This window comes from Pan paniscus, chromosome 8, assembly GCF_029289425.2.
Source record: "Pan paniscus chromosome 8, NHGRI_mPanPan1-v2.0_pri, whole genome shotgun sequence".
Lineage (NCBI taxonomy): Eukaryota > Metazoa > Chordata > Mammalia > Primates > Hominidae > Pan > Pan paniscus.
The window spans coordinates 37,206,815-37,231,543 of NC_073257.2; the positions used below are offsets into that span (position 1 = coordinate 37,206,815).

General features: G+C 43.5%; 1 protein-coding gene across 16 annotated transcripts in view; it reads left to right on the top strand.

Annotated features, from left to right (window-relative positions):
• The window catches only part of KIAA1217 (KIAA1217 ortholog), a 508,152-nt gene that overhangs the window by 465,198 nt on the left and 18,225 nt on the right, over positions 1 to 24,729 (top strand). For all 16 annotated transcript variants that reach the window (XM_063607293.1, XM_034930120.3, XM_034930117.3 and 13 more), the window contains 5 exons: positions 8,332 to 8,507; positions 15,202 to 15,332; positions 16,851 to 16,998; positions 19,394 to 19,835; positions 22,987 to 23,170. In XM_063607293.1, the coding sequence (XP_063463363.1) occupies positions 8,332 to 8,507; positions 15,202 to 15,332; positions 16,851 to 16,998; positions 19,394 to 19,835; positions 22,987 to 23,170 (1,081 nt within the window). The remainder of the gene's footprint in view (positions 1 to 8,331; positions 8,508 to 15,201; positions 15,333 to 16,850; positions 16,999 to 19,393; positions 19,836 to 22,986; positions 23,171 to 24,729) is intronic.

The following is a 24,729-nucleotide window of genomic DNA, read 5'->3' on the forward strand; positions in this document are numbered from 1 at the left end:
ACTTGAAACCCTTAACAAAAATACCAGTGCTCAGGCACCATGGCCAGAGTCTGACTTCACTGGCACGGACTGGAGGCTAGGCACTGGTGACTCTAGAACATTCCAGGGTAAAAACTACTGTTTTTACCTCTTGGCTACAGGTAATATGAATGCTTAGTCCATGAAGACACCTCCTGGAAATGTTGAGATAACCAGCTATTACCAATGACTTAAAGCCTTGACTTCAAACAATGCACCTAATTCCCAGTGGCTAATCTAGTATGTGCTCTGCTAGCTACAATTGGTATGAGAGCTATATGGAACCTTTATAGTGTGATATTCCCATTCCCAAATAACGGTTGGGTCTGTAATTAGCTAGCAACAATGGGAAAGGGTTTTGTCAAGGTTTTGTACCTAACAGATGTTCTCCTCCAATGATGATTATGTTTGCCTGTTACCTTTCCTGATATCATTTTGAAAAAAAGCCCACTTTTTCTAAATAATGAACATCTTTTTCCCAAAATGCCACAGTACTTGGATTTTACCAAAGTCATCCCATATCTACAGAAGTGACTGCACTTCTTCCCCTCCTTGTGGGTGGCTGAGGAGAGAGAGAGAAGCTTCTGGAAGAGATGGTACAGGTTCTGTGGAGGCCAGATAGACTTGGCATAAAGAGAGGATGGCGACCTCCTACTTCTTTCATCCCCAATCTCTTTATTCTGCTTCCTGATTGGGTCCTTGGACCCAATCTCTTTATTCTGCTTCCTGATAAATAAAAAATTGGGTTGTTCATTACATTTGTAGGACTCCTGAGAATTTACTGTCCCTTCCCAAGAGAAGGAGGAGGTAAAATATCAACATAAAACATAAACATAGTAGTGCATAGAGCCCTTGTATTTGAAATGATAACATTCAATACAATTTCCTTAACGTGTCTTTTTATAAGATAGCGCCTCGTGGAAATGTGCCAGGGTCTCATTTATCTTCTGACATGCATAACAATGGTCACAGGAATGCGGATCCCTGAGAACAGCATATTGGAGTTTCCCATGTGCAACAGACCCGTGTCCCCTGCCAAGCAGAAATAATAAACGGAACTAGTACAGGGCTTGACGACTAGGCTGCTTACAATGTACCAAGCTCTAGTCAGATCTTCAGACAACAAGAAGCTTTCTAAGATGGGGAGACAGCACCCCAATAACATGGGTTATATAGCTGTGACCAGGCATCCCTTGTCTTGTTCCCTGAAGCCTGCAGGAACGGATCCAGGTGGGATCAGGAGTCATTCTGAGGTCTGGCTTTCCTTCTGAATCTTTCTGATTTGTGGTATAACCACTGTTCCATGTCACTGCTAGACAGCAAAATCAGTCCAATTACATTATCCATTGTTGGCAAGACTGATAGTCTTAGATTTTACCTAAGAAATCAAAATTGAGTATGTGAGATATAGGTCCATTTTCAGGTGGGTGGAATTAGGTTTAGGCATTTGCTAGTTTCTCCATGAAGTGATTTGGATAACTTATTTGGTCCAATTAAAATTTTAATGGACAAGAGCATTATTTCTGTCTCTTATTTTACAAGAGTGCTTATAAAAATGGCAAAGCATTTTCAATAAATTATCTTTCTAGCTATGAGGAATAACTGCAACTCTACTTGCCCTCCCACTGTGGGCAACTAGAAAACTTAAAAATAAGCAAATGTATGAAACAAATGTTTTCAGAAATTAGACAACACAGGACCGTAATCCTTAGGAGAACGGGGGGAAAAAAACCTACAGTTGACCCAGCTTTCCGTCTGGAGGCACTTTTCAGATCTTGGTGCAGGAAGGAAAAACCCAAGCATGGCACTGACAGTGAGTTGAGGAGATAAGACCAAAGTTTAGAGAGAGCTGAAACAGCTAGAACTGGTGGACTGGAGAACCAAACACAAGAAAGCTCTGCAGAGAAAGAAGTACATCAATAAATGGGTCTGTTATTAAATATTAAGCCAAGCATGTACAGTGTGAAAGCAACCGCTAAGCCAGGCAGAAACTAAGTCGGGGGCTGTAAGCCAAAAAGTTCCCGAAGTTCACACAGGCCTGGGAGATGTTCACGTTTTGAAAAGCAAAAAGCGAAGAGGCCTTGTTGAGCACCTGGGCATTTTGTAGAGATCGGAGAAGGACTGTGCCTCAGTCTTAGGACTAAACTAGCCCCAGAGGAAAGACTACCCTAGATTTAACCTAACTGCTTAAAAATAAGCCTTTAAAGGACAAAGCTGATCCACAAGTAACTGGACTGTCTGCCAGAGAAAGTCCAAAATCTGTAAAGGAAACAACAAAATTCAGAGCTCCATGCCCAATATCCACTCAAAAATTACTAGACATGTGATGATGCTGACAAATGTGACCTATAACATTAAGAAAAATTTGTCAAGAGAAACCAACCAGACATGGCAGGGATAATGAAATCAGCAGCAAGGACTTCAAAACAGCTATTATAATTATTCTCAAGGATTTAAAGGAAGACATGAACATAATGAAGAAAGAAATGGAAGATATAAAAAATATCCAAGTGGAGCTTTCAAGAGCTGAAAAACAATATCCAGATGTGCTTAACAGAAGATTAATCACTGCCCAAAATGTCAGTCACCCTAAAAACAGCAATGGAAACTGTTCAAACTGAAGTATAGAGAGACAAAAGACTAAAGAAAATGAATTAAAATGTAGTGACCAGTGAGATGATATTAATAAAAGATGAAGTGGAAAGAGAAAAATATTCAAAAAGGTAATGACTGAATTTTTTCCAAATTTGATGAAAGCTGTAAATCCACAGACCAAAAAAGCTCAGTGAACCCCTAGAATGGTAAGCACAATGGAAATTGCACCAAAGCACATGGTAGTCAAATTGCTAAAAACCAGAGATAAATGGAAAAATCTTCAAAGCAGCTGGGGGTGGAGAGAAAACCCATTACATACAGGAATCATAATTAAGAATTAATGCCAACTTCTCATCAGAAACAAAAGGCAAGTCAGGACACAGTGGAATGACGTCTTTAAAGTATTGAAAGGAAGAAAAGTCTTTCAGAAAACAGAGAATACTTCCTAACTCATTTTATGAAGCCTGCATTACCCTAAGAGCAAAACCAGACAAAGATATTATAAGGGAAGAAAACCACAAACCAATATCCCTCATGAAAACATATGTAACAAATCCTTAACAAAACATTAGTAACTGAATCCAGCAATATATAAAAAGGATAATACATTATCCTGGGGTTTTATTCCAGGAATGCAAGATTGTTTTAATACGAAAAAAATCAGTGTATTTGACCTTATTAACAGAAAAATCGTATTTCAATAAATGCAGAAAAAGCATGTAACAAAATTTAGCATCAATGATAAAAACAGCGCTCTAGAAGTAGAAGGAAGCTTCCTTACCTTGATAAACAATGTTTGTGAATGACCTACAGAAAACATAGTTAATGGTGAAACACTAAACACATTCCCCATAAAATCAGGAGCAAGGCCAAGAAACCTACTCTGACATCTGTTTAACACTGTACTGAAGATTGTAGCAAGTTCAGTATGGCTAGAGAAAGAAATAGAGGCACACAAATCGAAATGTAAAATGTCTAATTGGCTTTACTCACAAATGACATGATTGTATATGTGTAACATTAAATGGAATCTACAAAACATGCTACTAGAAATAAGTGACTTGAGCAAGATCACAAGAATCAAGTCAATGTACACAAATATTAAAATTTTGTTATATCCATTTGTACAATGAAATGCCACTTAGCAATAAAAGAATGAATCACTGAAAAACTCAGCAACAGGGCTGGATCTCAGAAAAACATATTCTGAACAAAATAAGCTGGACACAAAGGAGCACATGTTATATAATTCCATTTTTATAATGTTCTAGAACACAAAGAACTCATCTATAATGACAGAAAGCAGACTGGTGGTTTCTTTGGGCTGGGGCTTGGGGATTGATTGTAAAAGGTCTCAAAGGAATTTTTTAGGATGATAAAATATTTAGCTGTCTTTCAGCAGTGGTTACATCAGTGTATACATTTGTCAAAATTCATCGAACGGTGCACTTAAGATGGATATGTTTTATTGTTTGTAAACTTTGTGCCTCAAGACAGTTGATTTTAACTATTGAAATGTAGGTATCACCTCTTAAGCAAAAACCAACTTAACAATTTGAGCTTCCAAAAAGTAATTTACTTGAAGCATTTAGAGAAAGATGGTGATCCACATCGTATCTTTAGCACTTTTTTACACTGTGCTCAGATAAGCAGGAACTGTCCTGCAGCCTGGAGACAGTGGCAAGAACACCAGACAGGGAGGGCAGGAGGACTGGGAAAGCAGACAGAGAACCTATGTAGACCTTGTTCATTCATGATTCACTCCTCATTGCCCACGTGCCAGCCGGTGAGCTATGACAGCTTCCCTCTTTAGTACCCTCAGCAGGATCCTGTAAGGCCCCGCTTTCTAGACAGGAGGATAATAAAGCCTAGGATTGAAACAGAGCCTCTCCCTCTCCTCCTCTTCTAGTGGAGTAAGTCTAGTTGCGTTTAAACATTATGCCCAGTTGTATTTTCCAATATTTCTTATCCTTCTCAGAAACATTATATTGCGATTCATTCATAAAGCAAATACAGTTGCCCCTTGAACAACATGGGGGTTGGGGTGCTGACCCCTCATGCAGTAAGAAATCCATAACTTTTGGCTCCCCCAAACTTAACTACTAATAGCCTACTGTTGAGTGGAAGCCTTACCAATAATATAAACAGTTGATTAACACATATTTTGTATGTTGTACATATTATATACTATATTTGTTTTTTTCACATGCCTGCTGTGTCAAATATATACTGTATTCTGACAATAAAGTAAGTTGAAGAAAAGAAAATGTTATTAAGAAAATCATAAGGAAGGGAAAATCATAATATTCATTAAGTGGAAGTGGATCATTATAAAGGTCTTCATCCTCATCGTCTTCTCATTGAATAGATTGAGGAAGAGAAGGGGTTGGTCTTGCTGTCTCAGGGGTGGCAGAAGAGGAAGGAAATCTACATATAAGTGGACCCATGCATGCAGTTCTAACCTGTGTTGTTCAAGTGTCAACTGTATATGTTGGGTACCTACCATGTGCCACACACTGCTTGTAGCTGTGAACAAAATGGCATGCTCCCTGCCTTGATAGAAGAACAACTTGGGGTGGTGGGGAAATTGATGAGTTGAATTCAGAAGACCTGGTTCTAATCCTAACTGTGCTCTCTAATTGCCGAGCAGACCCTGAACATGTCCTTTGACTTCTCAGGGCCTCACTTTTCCCACCTTTCAATTTTAAGAATTTTAAATATTCCACCAATAATTTCTGGCATGATATCTATTGTTAATATCCACTATCTAACCAGACCCCAGATTTACATAAGCTTGTTTTAAAATTTGGGCAGGAGGGTTAGGTGCCCTGCTGTGCCCCATAGCCCATGGCACAGTGACATCATCTGTCTATTCAAAAGCCCTTTTCTTAGTCCATGAAATCATCCTTGGTGGCAAATCGAATCATCTGAGGAGTTTTAGAAATTCCCAACAACCAGACAGTACCTCAGACCAGTAAAATGAGAATCTCTCAGTTGGGACCCAGGCATTGGTCACTCTTAGACCCATTTAATTATCTACTCATTTTCCCCTCACAACCCTGTCATCACTCATTCCCGCCCCCTTCAAAGGCAGGAGCTCTGTGGGATTGGACACAGGGACTGAAGTTGAGCAAATCATCTTGATAGCACGTGGCTTTGCTGTGTGTGGTTAATCAACCGATATGAACAGTGCTGACCTGTAGCCCTGCCACATCCCCACAGTGAGAGCAAGACAAGGCACAGGAGAGCTGATCCCAACACATATCTAAGCCCATGGGTCACAGCAGGTTTCAACCATTTAGAGAAGAATTTTGGATTCTTCATTGTTGCCTGTTCTTATCAATGTTACTGATTCATTCAGTTCATTCATTCAACAGATGTATTTTGAGTTTTCTGCTAATATGCCAGACACAGTGTACCAGAGACTCTGTGGAGGGCAGAAATTAACCAGGTGGAGGGAAGAGCATTCTGGGAGATGGGAATAGCAGGTGCAAAGGCCTGGCAAATAGGAGTCTGGCGGAGGTTGCCGTGAGCTGCGATCACACCACTGCACTCCACCCTGGGCGACAGAGTGAGACTCTGTCTCAAAAAAAAAAAAAAAAAAAAAGAGGAGCCTGGCCCCTATTAACAACTGAAATGATGTATGGCTTGAGCAGAGTGCCAGGTGCATGCAGGGAGGGAGATTAGCCACAAGGGAAGGGACCAGATTGCCCAGTGCCTGGAGAATGGGCTGCAGCCAGAGATAGCATAGGAGGATGTTGTTCTCTGTACACTGTCTCTAAAAATGGCGCTTTTTGGCTGGGCACGGTGGCTCATGCCTGTAATCCCAGCACTTTGGAAGGCTGCGGCGGGCAGATCACTTGCGGTCAGGAGTTTGAGACCTGCCTGACCATCATGGAGAAACCCCATCTCTACTAAAAATACAAAATTAGCCGGGTGTGGTGGTGTGGTGGGCACCTGTAATCCCAGCTACTTGGGAGGCTGAGGCAGAAGAATCGCTTGAACCCAGGAGGCTGAGGCAGAAGAATCGCTTGAACCCAGGAGTTGCAGTGAACTGAGATCGTGCCATTGCACTCCAGCCTGGGCAACAAGAGTGAAACTCCATCTCAAAAAAACAAACAAGCAAAAAAATGATGCCTTTTAGCAAAATAGTGACTGACTGGCTTTTAAGACCACAATAAAAAGACATTAGCAAAAGTGGTGTGAGAGCATGATCATGAGTCCTGTAGAGAAAGTAACCAAAAGTGATACATTTCTATGTGGTTCCCTCCCAGACAAAACGCCAGGCTCCACCCACTAGTTCACCCTTCCTGTTAGCAATAGCTGGTACGTGTTCAGGTTTAGATTGGTGCCAGACACTTTATTTTATTGTCTCACCGAGTCTCCATGACCAACCTACGAGCTATGAGATATTACTACCCCTTTTTTGGATAGACACAGAGGTGAATAGCTTGCCCATGGACACACATCTACTAAGTGGTAAAACTGGAAATCGAACCCAGGCAGTCTTTCCCCAGAGGCCAGTTCATCACCATGCAGTGCTGATGTTGGGACCTAATGGTGGTTCTGCTTGTGGCCTGTGTTGAAATGTTTTATCTTTATTCAGAGAAAACAGAAGGCATGATGTGGCTTTAAGCAGGTGGTGACATGGTCAGATTGCATTTCCCCTCAATTTACATGGATAATGGACAGTTGACAAAGACATCATCACCCCCATGAGATGATAAACCAGTCCATGAAACCGGAAAACAGGAAACCATTGAAATTTGTTAAATGATATTTCAGTGGAACTTTGGGGATAATATACTAGGCATAATATCATTATTGTGATGGAGGCTGATTGAGTGAATTCACTCGATGGAGCTGCTGTTAGAAAATTGTCCTGCTCCAGGAACTCAAGTGTTCAACCAGACTCCTGCGAAGCCTGAATAAAGCTCCCACCTCCTATATTCTCTGGGATGAGAAACAAGAATGTTCTGGGAACTGTTTGGAAATTGTGAGTTCTGTATACAGGTAGCCTACCTCCAATCTAGAGAAATTCATAAATTGCCAAAAGCCCTGGACTCATCTAGAATCATTATCATTGCCAGCATTAAAGTCCTATGTTTTAAGCATCTGTGATTTCATGGTACTTGGTACATGGAACCATGTGAACGAAAAGGACACAGATCCTCTTTGAACTGATACTGACATATTTCATAGCCAAATCACCACGTGTTGAGTTCCCATTCTATACCATGGGGTATTTCATGTAACCCTCAAGAATGGCCAAGGAAAGTGGATTCCCCATCCTTAGAGGTAAGGAAGTGAAGACCAAGGAAGTCTAAATAATGGGCCCAAAGTCTCACAGGGGGCTAGGGAGAGAGTATGGGATTAGACCCAAAGTCTTCTTGGCTCCAAAGCAGGTGCCCTGTGCTGCTCCCTCTAAAGATACATCAATGAGAGTTTACGCCTGTTGTCCGTGATGCATTGACCAGAGTAGAAAAAGGATCCTTTGTCTTGCAGGCAGTCTGGTTGCCAGTTGGCTGCCAAAATTCAGATGTTCGTGGAAGAAGCCACATTATGTACAGTCTTTGCTCCCTTTCCTTTCTCATTGAAATAAGTAAAGATTCAGCCTCAGGGCTGTCTACCCAAAGTGCTCCGAAGACTTCAAGGCATTCACTCGCCTCCATTTCAGGCAGGCAGAGCCCACTGAGGTTGATTTTTTTGTGTTCACAGCTGCAGAACCAGGAGCTGCTGAGGGCGATGATGAAGAAGGCCGAGCTGGAAATCAGTGGCAAAGTGATGGAAACAATGAAGAGACTGGAGGATCCCGTGCAGCGACAGCGCATCCTAGTGGAGCAAGAGAGACAAAAATATCTTCATGAGGAAGAGAAGATCGTCAAGAAGTTGTGGTGAGTGCCAGTCACTTGCATGTTGAGCTGTTTCACCTGCAAAGGAAAATTATCATTGCTAAGAAGGAGGTCCTTCCCAGTTGGTGGTCTGGCCCTCTCTTTATTGAGCACCTACTGTGTAAAAGTTAGAGTTCTGCTGATACTGGTATATGTGGACACTTCAGCACCTGTCCATGGAGGCCCAGGAAATTCAGTGGTCCTCAGGTGACTGAATTTCTTTAAAAGTTGCGGCATGCTGGGCACGGTAGTTCACACCTGTAGTCCCAGTTACTCATGAGGCTGAGGTGGGAGGATTGCTTGAGTCCAGGAGTTCGAGACCAGCCTGGGTAACACAGGGAGATCCTGTCTCTTAAAAAAAAAAAAAAAAAAAAAAAAAAAGAGAGAGAGAGAGTTGCAGCTTCATACTCTCCTCCAGGGCTCAGCAACACACAAAATTAAAAGGAGTAAATGGCAAAACCCAATGACAAATAGGAAGCCTATATTTCATCTCAATAAATTAAAACTAATGGCCAAAATAACACAGCTCTAAAATTATCTTCCTATTATTCAACTGTAGTTAAAATTGCAAAAGAAGAATTTAAATGTAAAATGTATCTGATCCAGAATGAAAAATGCTTCCTTAGCTCTTATGAATGTTATTTAAGGTTCTTATTGAAAGCATCTATCAAGTTCTACTATTGAAATGAGCAGAATTTTATTACTCCCCCATCACCAGGCAGGCACATCTTTTATAGTAATTGTATGTTTTGGTATGCAATGAAGATTTATCATAGAACTATCTCACCTTTTAGTATAATGAATAGTAATTTTGAGGGGTTTCTCCAGTGTTGATAATTCTCTTGTTTCTTGGAAAACTTAAATCTTTCAAATGGGGATTGTAAGGGAGCAGTTTGCAACCTCTTCTCATGGCCATAATGAGAAGAGGTTTCCATGATGGAAAGCACTCTGCTCAGTCACCTGTCTCCTATTGGAGCTGTGGCTCATGTCGCCCTGGATGCCAACCTAATGTGTTTGATTAAAATTAGAGTGTCCCTCTCAGCAGTCTAGAGGGAAAAAAACATCAATTTGAGTTATTCTTTTCCTAATAAATTAAATTAGGCTGCTGTTCATCCATATCTCAAAATAGCTTCCAAAATTCTACTTAGTTCACACATTTATAGACAGAGTTAATCACCCACCATGAGTTGGTAAGGCTGTTATTTGTCTGAAATGTCTTTGTGACAGCCCAATTATCTAAAACTAGGTCTCCAGTTTCTTCTTTAAAACTTTTAAAATGCATATCCTGGCTGGGCATGGAGGCTCATACCTGTAATCCCAGCACTTTGGGAGGCCGAGGCAGCCAGATCACCTGAGGTCAGGAGTTCGAGACCAGCCTGGCCAACATGGCAAAACCCCATCTCTACTAAAAATACAAAAAAAATAGCTGGCCATTGTGGTGTGTGCCTGTAGTCCCAGCTACTCAGGAGGCTGAGGCAAGAGAATTGCTTGAACCCGGGAGGGGAAGGTTGTGGTGAGCCGAGATTGCACCACTGCACTCCAGCCTGGGCAACAGAGCACAACTCCGTCTCAAAAAATAATAGTAAAAATAAAAATAAAAATATATATCCTTTTAAAAACATTTATATAAATTTTCCAATAAAATTATGAAAAAAAATTTTTTTGAGTTGGAGTCTTTCTCTGTTGCCCAGGCTGGAGTGCAGTGGCATGATCTCGGCTCACTGCAACCTCCGACTCCTGGGTTCAAGCCTATTCTCCTATGTCAGCCTCCCGAGTAGCTGGGATTACAGGTGCACACCATGACGCCCGGCTAATTTTTGTATTTTTAGTAAAGACGGGGTTTCACCATATTGGTCAGGCTGGTCTCAAACTCCTGACCTCAGGTGATCCACCTGCCTCAGTCTCCCAAAGTGTTGGGATTACAGGCATGAGCCACCACGCCCGGCCAGTAAATTTCTTTTTTAAAAAAATTGTGTTTATTGGTTAGCTGAGATAATTCTCACTTCTGGCCTAGAAAAGCCATCTTTAATCTCAGTAATACTCTGAGATTACAGCCTAGCATAGGAATGAGACAGAAAAGGTAATGGAACGAACATATCATAAGAGGGCTTTATCTGGTTGGATTTGTGGGAAGTCCACAGATGAGTAAAATAGGCAAAGATCCCTTGAGGATCTTCAGTCTAGCAAAGCCAACCTGATAAATAGGAGTATAGCCCCGAACAGGGGATTTACAGGTACCAGTTGTACCCACACAAAAGAGAGACTAACCCAGGGATCAGGAAGACTTAACCTGAATGAAGTCATTCTTTGTATGACCCACAGGCCACAAACAGTATCTTGCACATAGTAGTTTCAGAAATGGTTTGTTAGGCTGGGCACAATGGTTCACGCCTATAGTCCCAGCAGTTTGGGAGGCTGAGGTGGGAGAATCACTTGGGACCAGGAATTCAAGAACAGGCTGGGCAATATAGCAGGACCCTGTGTCTACTAAAAATAAAAAATTAGCCAGGTGTGGTAGCATGCCTCTGTAGTCTCAGCTACTCAGGAGGCTGAAGCAGGAGGATCGCTTGAGCCCAGGAGTTCAAGGCTGCAGTGAGCTATGACTGCGCCGCTGCATTCCAGCATGGATATCAGAGCAAGACCCAATCTCTAAAACAAGAAAGAAGAAAGAAAGAAATGGTTTGTTAAACTCAACTGAGGTGGCCTTGAAGATGGGGAGATTGCATCAGCAGAGGCTAGAGATGGAAGGACTTCCAGGCAGTAGAACCCTGCAAACCAACAAGTTTCTGGCCTGGAAAATGCAAGATGTCTTTAGAGAACTGGGGAGCAGTCCAGTTAGGCAGCAGAGTTGGGTGCAAGATACTAATAACATCCCATATTTGGGGAGTGTCATTCCCATTTGCACACTGACTTCCTGTATCTTAGACCATACTCAGGCCTCACATACCTGCTTGATGCCTGTCTGGGCTGTGCCTACAGAGATTGGAAGATTCTGTAAGAGAAACCTGGATTTCTGGCTTTTCTTGAAAGTTCCGGGGTTCAACCCCAGATTCACAATTTCGGTGGATGGAGCTTAGGAATCTGCAGTTTACAAACAAAGCTGGTGATTCTGAAGCACTTTCACATTTGAGAGTTACTGCCTAGAAAGATGAGGAAGACACTGAGTGTTTGGGTTTGTTTGGTTTTTGTTTTTGATCAAGGAAGTAGCAAAGCTAGAGCTGTATTGGAGAGAGGTCCCTCTGGTGATCATGTGCAGGACTGATTGAGAGGAAAATAGATCAGTGACTAGGAGACCATATGGGAAGCTACTGTATCTGTCAGGCAAAAGGCAGTGAGGCCTGAACCACATAGTAGAAGTAAGAATGAAGTCAAATGCAAAACGTCCTATGGTATTCACCATCTAAGACTAGCTCTCAAAATTCTTCTTTAAAACACCTTTTGAAATATATATCCTTTTGGCTGGGTGAAGTGGCTCATGCCTGTAACCCCAGCACTTTGGGAGGCTGAGGTGGGAAGATCGCTTGAGCCCAGGAATTCAAGACCAGCCTGGGCAACGCAGGAACACAGGGACACCCAATGTCTACAAAATTAAAATTAAAATTAAAAATAAACCCTAGCCGATCATGGCGGCACACACCTGTGGTCCCAGCTACTCAGGAGGCTGAGGTAGGAGCATGGCTTAAGCCTGGCAGGTCAAGGCTGCACGATCACACCACTGCACCCCAGCCTAGGTAACAGAGCAAAACCCTGTTGAAAAAAAAAAAACTAAAAATATCTATATACATATATATCTTTTTAATAACGGTAGTGTAAATTTTCCTTCCATAAGGTATAAAGTAGGTTAACTGATTGGATGGCTAGATCTGAATGGCAAGACAGCAGGTTATAAAAGACAGCTGGAAATAGCTAGAAGAGAAGAACTAGAATGTTTCTAGCATGAAGAAAAGACAAATATTTAAGGTGACGGATATCCCAAGTACACTGATCTGATCTGTACAAATTATATGTACTAAATTATCACATGTACCCCAAAACTCACATCTATTATGCGTCGATTTTTAAAAAGAGCTTATTTTTTAAAAGCCAGAAATTTCAACTCTGGAATATCAGAACAGTGATATCCCTCTTTCCTTCCCCTCTCCCTCCTCGTTCTCCTTTTCCTTCTTCTCCTTCTTCTTCTTCCAAGCACTAGAATATAAGTCTCCTTGTGGAGCATGTTAGGTTGAATTACTGGTGAGCCATTCAGAAGGCAGAGAGAAGAAACTTGGGTCTGAAACTATGAAGAGATGGGCTGGGCACAGTGATTCACACCTATAATCCCAGCACTTTGGGAGGCCAAGGTGGGTAGATCACTTGAGGTCAGGAGTTAGAGACCAGTCTGGCCAACATGGCGAATCCCTATCTCTACTGAAAATACAAAAATTAGCTGGGCATGGTGGCGGGCACCTGTAATCCCAGCTACTCAGCAGGCTGAGGCAAGAGAATCACTTGAACCCGGGAGACGGAGGTTGCAGTAAGCTAAGATCAGGCCACTGCACTCCAGCCTGGGTGACAGAGAGAGACTGTCTAAAAATAAAAAAATAAAACTATGAAAAGAAATTGGGTCTAGATAATTTCTACATGAAAATAATAATTGGTCTTCTAATAACAGTCAAGTGAAATACATTCCAAGAAACTGCATGCTTCTTTTTAACAAAGCTAGGATGAAAAGCCACTTAAACAAATAGAATGCTGTAAACTGTGACATCTATGAATATCTGACATTCTGTGGAGCAAAGCTGATATTTTAAAAGTCATATTGATTACCATGTCAAAAATTTATTTCCAGCATTCATTTTAGCCCCATGTCTCTCTTACATTTTTGAATGAACAAATTTGATTTTTAATGTTTTATCCAAAGTAGGTATCATAAACGTTTGCATAGAAGTGACATTGTTGTGTACAATTGTATCAATATACATTTCTGTATATTCCATAAAGCTGTGAAGTTTAAGCGTCTCCGTATGCAAGGTTGTGAAATCCAAGAGGCATATTGTATAGAAGAGATCAAAACAGAATTCTAGGCAGACTGACTTTGAGTCAGATGACAGCTCCTTGAAGTATTAATTACGCACTGACAGACATGTTGGTTGTTCACGGAACCAGGAAAATATTTGGTCCTTAGCTCTTCCAGCAAAGCTTTGCAGGACTGGACCCTGTGTCCAGTCAATACAGGGAAGTCATTCTGTTTGGTTGTGCAATAGAAAAGAACTTTTCCACACGAAGTTACCATATTTATTTAGAGCCCTTCAGTGAGGTGGCACAATCTCTTCGTGTCAAGAATCCAATAGCTGTAGGAAGTTTCCCGTGGGTGTGTTCACAGAACACTGGGCCCCTTTCCATAGTTCACAGACGTGGACAATGAGCAGATGAGGCTTTCTCCCTCTGGTCCTGAAGTAGCATCATTTCATCTGAAATGGCCACAAGCAATTTTGGTTTATTTTTCATAACAGAATCAAAGACATCACCAAAAACTCCATCCCACTTCTTGCAGGGGAGGAATTTGTTATTTTCCCTTGGATCCTGTTGAACACATGTGGCATCCTGCCTGAACCCCTCCCGCAGCTGCCATGCGATCCAGAGCTCCATCCACTTGCCCACCTAAGTGGAAAGGGCCTTCGAGGGCCATCAGTTTGCAGATGACACTGTGCATTCCTTTTTCTCTTTCGGACGCTGGCTCCACACTCCGGGCTCCAGGAGGTGGAATCGCTGTTCACTTACTGCCCCCTAGTGGTCCGCATTTCTGAAAGTTCTTTATCCCTGTTTCCTTTGAGATTTTTCTCCGTAGATTTATAGGTGTTTAGGATGGGGTTAGTAATGTGCCCAAGGAGGTGGTTGTTTTCTCAAGGGTGAGACCTCGTCTCCCATCTCCGTCTCTTGGAGCTAGCATTCCCCTCTATCCACAGACACCACGTCTGTCGTCATTTTTATTTTCTGCAATCATTTCTTCTCTTGGTAGCTTGGAGAAGAGTTCATCCTTGTTGATGAGACAATCAGTATAAACCAGAGGTTCTCATTTAGGGGCAATTTTGCTCCCCCTTCCCCAGGGACATTGGACAATGTCTGGGTCTGGAGACATTCTGGTTTGTCACAAGCTGGGGTAGGCAAGGTTTCTACTGGCATCCAGTAGATGAAGGCCAGGGGCGCTGCTAAACATCGTACCATGCAGTTTCCCCACACCACAGCGAAGAATTACACAGCCCAAAATGTCAAATGCTGAAGTTGAAAAGCCTGATATTAACCAATGTGGGCTTCTTGTTTTACTGCACCGCAGGTCGGTCTCCCTCTCTCTCTCTTTCTCTCTTTCTCCCTCTCTCTCCTACCCCACCCTCCCACCTATCCCTCCCTCTGTCCCTCTGTTGGCATCAGCACCACTGAATAAAAAGACTCGGTCCTCTGTTAGCCAGGCACAATCGTCCCTTTGGCCAATGTGGAACATTCCCTGGAAAACCCTCCTTGTACCTGCCTCACACCACTGCAAAATGTTCCCAGCCACTGTTAAAGATGAGCGACCCCCCTCCACCACCACCACACGAAAGGCAGGGGGAGGAGCTGGGGCTCTACACAAAATCAGAGGCTGAGACGGGCACTCGGCCCCTCCTCTTCCTCTGTGAGGCCTCGTGTTCAGCTCTATGTGCTGGTGTCCTTGCTCCCGCAGCGAGTTGGAAGACTTTGTTGAAGACTTGAAGAAGGACTCCACGGCAGCCAGCCGATTGGTTACTCTGAAAGACGTGGAAGACGGGGCTTTCCTCCTGCGTCAAGTGGGAGAGGCTGTAGCTACCCTGAAAGGTAAACTTTCTGCTGGGTGGGGGGAGGAGTCTGAGCTGTCTTTCCTAAGGTGTTTAAAAATCTGCCACATAGAGGATTCATTCATGTATGCAAGTATTTATTAAACGTCTACATGTGCCAGGCATTGTTCTGGACACTTGGGATACCCCACAGCACAAAGTAGGTGCACATGCCCCTCTTCTTGGAGCTGGTATTAGAGTGGGTGCTGTAAGATTTCACACTAAATGATTCCAGTGACACTTTCTATTTGCTAGGCTCTTACAGTGCACCAGGATGCATGTGCCAAACCCGTTAAAAACACAAGGTGGGAGGATCACTTGATCCCAGGAGTTCAAGACCAGCCTGGGCAATATAGAGAGACCCACATCTCTACCAAAAAAAAAAAAAAATATATATATATATATATATATATATATATATATATATATATATACACACACAAAAATTAGCCAGGCGTGATGGTGCATGCCTGTGGTACCAGCTACTTAGGAGGCTGAGGTGGTAGGATCTCTTGAGCCTGTGAGGTCAAGGCTATGGTGAGCCACCATTGCACCACTGCACTCCAGCCTGGCAGCCTGGGTGGCAGAGTGAGACCCTGTCTCCAAAAAAAAAAATGAATAAAAACCAAAAAATAAAAAATTAAATTAAAAACCTGTAACCAGGTATGGTGGCTCATGCCTGCAATCCTAGCACTTTGGGAGGCCAAGGCAGGAAAATTGCCTGAGGCCAGGAGTTCAAGACCAGCCTAGGAAACATAACAAAACCCCATCTCTAAAAAAAAAAAAAATTTTTTTTTTTTTCTGGCCAGGCGTAGTGGCTCATGCCACTTTGGGAGGCTGAGGCGGGCAGATCACCTGAGGTCAGGAGTTCGAAACCAGCCTAGCCAACAGAGTAAAACCCTGTCTGTACTAAAATTACAAAAATTAGCTGGGCATGGTGGCACAAACCTGTAGTCCCAGCTACTCAGCTGAGGCAGGAGAATTACTTGAACCCAGGAGGCAGAGGTTACAGTAAGCCAAGATCATGCCACTGCACTCCAGCCTGGGTGACATAGGGAGACTCCATCTCAAAAAAAGAAAAAAAAATTTTTAATTAGCTGGGCATGGTGGTGTGCAGCACCTAAATAGTCCCAGCTATCCAGGAGGCTGAGGCAGGAGGATCGCTTGAGCCCAGGTGTTTGAGGCTCCAGTGAGCTCTGATCATGCCACTGCACTCCAGCCTGGATGACAGAGTGAGACCCTGTCAATCAGTCAAATTAAAAAGTAATAATAACCCTAATGGTCAATTGGCTTTATCCCAAATACACAGACAGGAAACAGGCCTAGAGGAGCTTTACCCTTGCCCAAGGTGAGTTTCTCCAATGCTCCTCTGTGCTCTTAACCCACTGCCACCTGAAGATGTGTGAGCCGCCCTGTGGCTTGTGAACTCTGCACTTCTCTGTCCAGTATCGGAGTGCGGGATGAGGGTTGTCGTTCTGGCTTTTTCTCCTCCAATTCACCTGCTGGTTTGGGCCTGCAGGAGAATTTCCAACCTTACAAAACAAGATGCGAGCCATCCTGCGCATAGAAGTGGAGGCCGTGCGGTTTCTGAAGGAGGAGCCACACAAGCTGGACAGTCTCCTGAAGCGTGTGCGCAGCATGACAGACGTCCTGACCATGCTGCGGAGGTGACCGTGCCCTCATCGTGCTGGGGTTGGCCTGCGGAGGGGTGCACTGGGAAACCGAGAGTGGACGTTTGGGACTTCAGCCTTCCACCATGCTCCCAGGACATATCCAGTGTCCTGAGGAAAAGCCCCAAGTCCTTCTCACCCTTGAACTTTTATTGCAATATGGCTTGAGGTTCTAATTCTTCAACACAGGATTGCTAGGTGGAGCCCATCCTAGGGTTTAAAATTAATAGACACAGTAAACATTGTTTTAAAATCATCTGAAAGGCCAGGTGTGGTGGCCACTCAGGAGGTACAGGCAGAAGGATCCCTTGAGCCCAGGAGTATGAGGCTGCAGTGAGCTATGACTGAGCCACTGCACTCCAGCCTGGGCAACAGAGAAAGACTCCATTTCTTTTAAAAAAAATCACTGGAAGGTGGGTTTTTTAAAATAACATTTTGAAGTTGAAAAATTGATTGAAATAGTTTATTAGCCTCCTTCACTTCAGGGGCATAGATGAATTCAGTTCAAAGAAATGTAATAGAAGTAAACAAAGTCTTTCTTAAATGACCTCCTGAAGGAGTATCTGTGAGACTGTTGGTCCCGCCTAGAAAAGAGGAACAAAGCATTTTGAGTGGCCTGGGCCAGGCTTCCTTACCAAAGGTAAACCTGCTCATCGAAGAGGTCACAGTGGAGTAAAGACCAAAAGACATTCAGGAATTTCACTGCAAAGAAAATTCCAGAACTCCACACTCACTGAAAACACATATGCATGCAAAATTTGTGTTGCCAGAAGTACCTTCACTGGCCAGGCACAGTGGCTCACACCTGTCATCCCCACACTTTGGGAGCTGAGGTGGGTGGATCACTTGAGGTCAGGAGTTGGAGACCAGCCTGGCCAACATAGTGAATTCCCATAGGAATTACAGGCGGTGGTGTGCCTGTAATCCCAGCTACTTGGGAGGCTGAGGGAGGAGGATTACTTGAACCCAGCAGGTGGAGGCTACAGTGAGCCGAGGTTGTGCCACTGCACTCCAGCCTGGGAGACAGAGCATGAAGTCAGCTTCATGGAGATGATTATTGAAAATGGGAAAGATCACTGGGTGCAGTGGCACGTGCTTGTAATCCCAGCTACTCAGGAGGCTGAGATGGGAGGATTACTTAGGCCAGGAGTTCAAGGCTGCAGTGAGCTATGATCACACCACTGCACTCCAGCCTGGGTGACAGAGCAAGACCCCATCTCTACAAAAAATTATTTTAAAAATTAGCCTGGAAGGGTGGTGTACACCTGTAGTCCCAGCTACTTAGGAGGCTGAGGCAGGAAGATCTCTTGAACGTAAGAGTTTGAGGCTGCAGTGGGCTATGATTGAGCCACTGCACTCCAGCCTGGGCAACAGAACGAGGCCCTGTTTCTTAAAAGAAAAGAAAATGGAAGAGATGGTTAAGGCAGAATGATAGGGAAAGGAGAGAACAAATCCTTGGGGATCTCTAAGAATCTAAGGGATTGGGGTAAAAAAAGAAACAGCAAAAGAAAGAGCACTGAGTAGCAGAAGAGTTATAGAATGCAATGTCTTTTTTCAAATGAAAAAAAAGCAATAAAATAAAAAGGGGATGAGGGACTAACTAAAAATTAGAGGTCAAGTACCATGTTTGACATTGCCTCACACATAACTTTACAATGTTAATGTTAGTCCTAACAACAGGCCCTGAGGAAGTCATTATCATCACCATCGTCATCCCCATCTTCATCATTCCATTTTATGCAAAAGCACCTGAGGCTTAAAGAGGCGAAGTTCTCAACGTTATATAAAACATGAAATAACTGATATTCAAACACAGATCTGATACCAGACACTCTGTCTTTTCCACTACATCATGGGTGGGGAGGGACATATAGCTTCAAATGACTCCAAACACCAGAGGAAGTTGAGGTATAAACACGACCGTTAGATTTCGAGTCACTGTGTACCTTGTGGCAAGACTTGGTTGAATCCAGGTGGGGAAGCCAGTGAGCAACAGGTTGAGATACAGAAGAGCAAACAGAAGGAATTAGAATGTGGGCGGCCCACCCAAGATGCTTGGCAGTGAAAGGAGGAGGGAATAAGCAAACTTTTGGCTTAGAACTAAGCGTATTTGAGGGCTGCATAGGCCAGAATCAGGCGGAGGAGTTAGAGAGGCTGCTGTTAGACTCATGATTCATTTTCTTCTACCCACCCCCCAAACAATGATGGAGTTACAAGGGTCTGAGCACAACTGCACCAGCAGAAAGGGATATGTCTATACATGTCCCTAAGCGGCTACTCTGAGCTTTGGGATGTGTGACTCTCACCTGGCTTTGGGATGACATAGCCTGCAAGTATACCACCATGAGAAAGTGACATGAGGGTTAATGCCGCTGTGCATGGTTTCTCCTAGACATGTCACTGATGGGCTCCTGAAAGGCACGGACGCAGCCCAAGCCGCACAGTACATGGCTATGGAAAAGGCCACGGCCGCAGAAGTCCTGAAGAGTCAGGAGGAGGCAGCCCACACCTCCGGCCAGCCCTTCCACAGCACAGGTGCCCCTGGCGATGCAAAGTCGGAAGTGGTGCCTTTGTCCGGCATGACGGTTCACCACGTGCAGAGCTCCCCTGTGGTCATCCAGCCCTCCCAGCACTCCGTGGCCCTGCTGAACCCTGCTCAGAACTTGCCTCACGTGGCCAGCTCCCCAGCCGTCCCCCAGGAAGCAACCTCCACTCTGCAGATGTCGCAGGCTCCGCAGTCCCCACAGATACCCATGAATGGGTCTGCCATGCAGAGCTTGTTCATTGAAGAAATCCACAGTGTGAGTGCCAAGAACAGGGCAGTGTCTATCGAGGTAGAGTCCTATTTCCGTTTCTCATAACCCCATAAAGGAGTCTGATACATGGACCTTTCCCTTAAAGCATTTATAGGTCAGATGATGACATAATTGTGTATGGATCAGAGACAGGGTTTTGGAAGTGGAAATGGGATTCAGTGGCCAGGTTAAGAGATAGGTCATGTGGTTTCAGAGAAGGGTGAGACACCTAGCCTGTAGGAAGGTGAGACACCTGGCCTGTAGGAAGGTGAGACAGCGGTGTGCTGGTAAATGTTTAACAACCAGCTCTCTGGTAGCGGTTGTGGCGGCGGGGTGGGGGGGCAGGGGGGGTGCGTGCAGATCTATGTGTGGCATTTGCCAATTTCCATGGTGTAAATATCACAACCATGGCTGATTTCAAGTTATGACATGACACCACTGCTGCTGAAGTTGGGAGAAATGTGACAATCAGCTCTCCTGGGCCAGGACAAGCTGGCTTCAAGCACTCCACTGAGGTGAAGGCAGCCTGGGGAGGGTCTGCCACTCATCTAGATGATAAGTGGAACCTGGTTAGCAGGGGAGGGTGGTGAGGGCATCCTAGGATACTAAAATGCTGGATCAAAGTCTGGGACCATGACTAAGCCTGTCTAAGTGGAACAAGAACGAGGACCTAAGACTGGGGAAATGGGCTGGAAACTGACTTGAGTGCTTGAAAAACAGTCCATGATGTTTGGAGTTTATTTGGAAGGTATCAGAGAAATGCTGCAGCTCTAATCCGTGATTTTTTTTTAAATGGCATCTTCTGGAAATTAATCTAGAAACAACATACAGAATTGATTGAGGTGGTGGGTCTAGAATTAAGAGAGCTGGATGAGAAATTACTATAGTCATCTAAGAATGAACGGTAGAGCAGTCAGAATGAATAGAGAAAACTAGGTCTTAAGACCAAATGACATGAGGCCATGTGTGGTGGCTCACACCTGTAATACCAGCACTTTGGGAGGCCGAGGCGGGTCGATCACTGGAACATGAGTGCAAGACTAGCCTGGGCAACATGACAAAATCCCAACTCTACCAAAAAAATATACAAAAATTAGCTGGGCGTGGTGGCACGTGCCTGTAGCCCCAGCTACTCAGGGGGTTGAGGTGGGTGGATCACCCAGGCCCAGGGAGGTCAAGGCTTCAGTGAGCCAAGATCACGCCACTGCACTCTAGCCTGGGCGACAGAGTAAGACCCTGTCTTAAAAATCATAAGATCAAATGACATATTATGTTTTTAAATATTCTTTTTATCAAGGGCTGGTACCAGTGCTCCGATAACACATTTGTCTTTTCTGCTTCTTTTTTCTTCTTGCCTCGTAACTTTTCCTCCACTCATTTGCTTTATCACCCAACAACCTTGTCGTAACCCTCCTGCCTCTACTGAAAGTCACCAGTGGAGAGGTCAGGTTGGGTATATCGAGACGACCTGGTGAAACTGCCACAGCCACGGTCACAGCCTCGGGGCCTCTGAACACTAGGTGGTTTCTCTGTGTCGCAAGGGCCCTGGCTTGCCCCTAATCAGAGCCAGCTATTTTAAAAACACATTTCACAAGGGTACAGAAATGTGATTGACAGAGTGTGATTCTATTCCCAGTACCTAGTAGGGCAGGGGAGGGAAAGACATTTCCTCCTAAGAATTGGCAGATCCGTCACTTAAGACGTCTTGCCACTTTAAACATCTCAACATTTAAAGGATGTCAGTATGATGGCACTCTTATTTAACAAATCTCTGTTGAGAACCTAGTGGGCATAGTTATCATTGTGATGTGTGTATTTTACGCTTTGAGAGGAGACACGAGTCATCTCTGAAAATGCCCTGATCCACAGGTATGGAGGCCTGGGTTTTTCTGCCAGCTCTGCCACTGACAAATGGGGTGAGCTTTATTCATTCAACAGAGATTACTGAGCCTGTTATGTACCAGGCCCTCGTAGGCTCGGGGGAAAGCCAGTGAACAGAAGAGACAAAGTCTCTGCCCTCAAGACACTTACCTACTTGTAGGAAGAGACAGAAAAAAAGTATATGCCAGGTGGTAATAAATGCTAGGAAGAAAAAATAAAGGAGGGTTAGAATGGTGAAGGTGGTGGCTATTATTTATATGTAATGAAACTTGGGCAAATTCTCCATCTCGCTGGACCTCAAAGTTCCCATATGTTGATTCAATGATCTTTGCCAATTCTTAGGTTATGGGGTTCCGCTAATCTTGGTGTGAATTTCCACTCTGCCCCCTTAGAATTATTAATGTGCTGGTTCAAAAGTCACAGAAAACATTCTTTTAAAAAGTATGCAGATGTTTTAAAATGCATTTTATGTATAACTCTCTGTTGTGGAACTTAAAGGAGTTTACAGGTCATCTAAATAATACCTCCTCCCTCATTTTATAAGTAGGACAATGTGACCCAGAGGGCATATAGCAATTCTTTGATAGAAGTGGTACTAAGACACAGGATTTTTGTTCTTAGTGTTGTGGGTTTTGTTTGTTTGCTTGGACATCTCTTCTACAATGAAAACTCAATTTAAAAAAATTTTAGGCTGGGCATGGTGGCTCATGCCTGTAATCCCAGCACTTTGGATTATAGGCATGAGCCACCATGCCCAGCCTAATTTTCTTTTTAATTGAGTGAGACTCATGTCTCACTCAGGGCAGAAGGATTCCTTGAGGCAGGTTGTTTAAGACCAGCCTGGGCAACGTAACAGAACCCATTGCTACTTAAAAAAAAAAAAAAAAATTAGCCATGTGTGGTGGCTGACATGTGTAATCCTAGTTACTCAGGAGGCTGAGGCAGGAGGATTCCTTAAGCCCAGATGTTGGAGGCTGCAGTGAGCTATAATGACCCCACTGCACTGCAGCTTGGATGACAGATTGAGACCCTGCCTCTAAAAAAATACATCTTGGTAGTAGAAAAAATACTTTTAAAAGCATCTTTTTTTAAGTTCAGGGGTACAATTGCAGGTTTGTTGCATAAGTAAACATGTCATATGGGTTTGTTGTACAGATTATTTCATCACCCAGGTCTTAAGCCCAGTACCCATTAGTTATTTTTCCTGATCCTCTCCTTCCTCCCACCCTCCACCCTCTGAGAGGTCCCAGTGTCCGTTGTTCTCCTCTATGTGTCCATGTAACTTTCTTTACGTGCTACATTCCTCCAGAAAGCAGAAAAGAAATGGGAGGAAAAAAGGCAAAATCTGGATCACTATAATGGGAAAGAGTTTGAGAAGCTCCTAGAAGAAGCTCAGGCCAATATCATGAAGTCAATACCAAATCTGGAGATGCCGCCAGCCGCAGGCCCACTGCCAAGGGGAGATGCCCCAATGGAGAAGGTGGAACTTTCAGGTAAGGTCCGGTCCCACAGCAGGAATATATGGAGGTACATGGCTTTGGGCAAATACAGTGCCATCCACGACAGCACATACTCATCAACAGAACCAATGTCTCAGTTCTTACAAATCTTACAAAATGTGAAACCTGGAAGAGCAAATCCTCTGGTGTTCCTTCGATCTTTACTACTATCTCTCTCTTTTTGTTTTTTTGTTTTGTTTTGTTTTGTTTTAATGGGGTCTTGCTCTGCCACCCAGGCTGGAGTGTAGTGGTATGATCTTAGTTCACTATAACTTCCAACTACTGGGCTCAAGCAATCCTCCCATCTCAGCCTCCTAAGAAGTAGCTAGGGCTGTAGATGTGTACACCACTGCACATGTCTAATTTTTTATAATTTTTTTAGAGACAGGTTTCTTCCTCTGTTGCCTTGGCTGGTCTCGAACTTCTGGCCTCAAGCAATCCTCCCGCCTTAGCTTCCAGAGTAGCTAGACTTACAGGCTTGAGCCACACTTGATTTCACTACTACTATTTTATGCTAACCACAGTAGAGAAGCTGAGTTCTGTGTTAGGATTCTAGAATAATGGCCAATAAAGGAAAATTTAAATTCATAGTGTTTGCATTTTCTATGCATTTGTGATACTTCACAGCAAGAGCTGGGAAAATATTAGGCCTGCATTTAAGACAAGAGCTTTTGCAGAAAGAAAATGGTAGCTTTTATGAGCTCTCAGGGGATATTAGATCATAAGGCAAAATTGCATTTTTTAATCAAAATTATTAGAATATGTATTTAACCAACTCAACTATGGAAGTTAAATGCCAACATGTGAATAATAATATAACTTCTAAGAATCTCAACCTATTAAATATCCTATCAGTTACAAGCCACGCGTCTTATTCTGATCTTAAAATTATGGACCCGGATGTTATTTTACTTGCAGTCTAATGTCTCTGCAGTGTCACATTCCACAGTGCCTTATCCAGCAACTAAAATTAATTTGGAAAGGAATCCCCATCTTGACTTGCATGTTGAGAAACATTAAAGTGGATTCCATTTATAACCACCGTACAGTCATCCCTTGGTATCCATGGGAGATTAGTTCCAGGACTCCCATCGGATACCAAAATCTGAGGACGTTCCAGTTCCTGGTATAAAATGGCATGGTATTTGCATGTAACCTACTCACATCCTCCCATATACTTTATGGGGCCAGAACAGTTCAGCTGTGTGACTCTGCTGCCGGCCTCCATATACTTTAAATCATCTCTACATTACTTATGATACCTAATACATTGCCTACACATTACTTCATTTGTGTGGATTCAACATAGTACTTGGCACAAGGCAAATTCAAGTTTTATTTTTTGGAATGTGGAGGGAGTTTATATATATATATATTTCCATCTGCAGTTGGTTGAATCCACAGATGTGGAACCCATGGATGCAGAGGACCAACTGCACTTGTCTCCTCCCCAGCTTTCATCCATTTCATCCCCTAAAGTTCCACTCACTGCATCCCTCCCACTCAGTCTGTGCTAAGAGGCTTTTCTTACACCTTTCCCCACCATCCAGCTG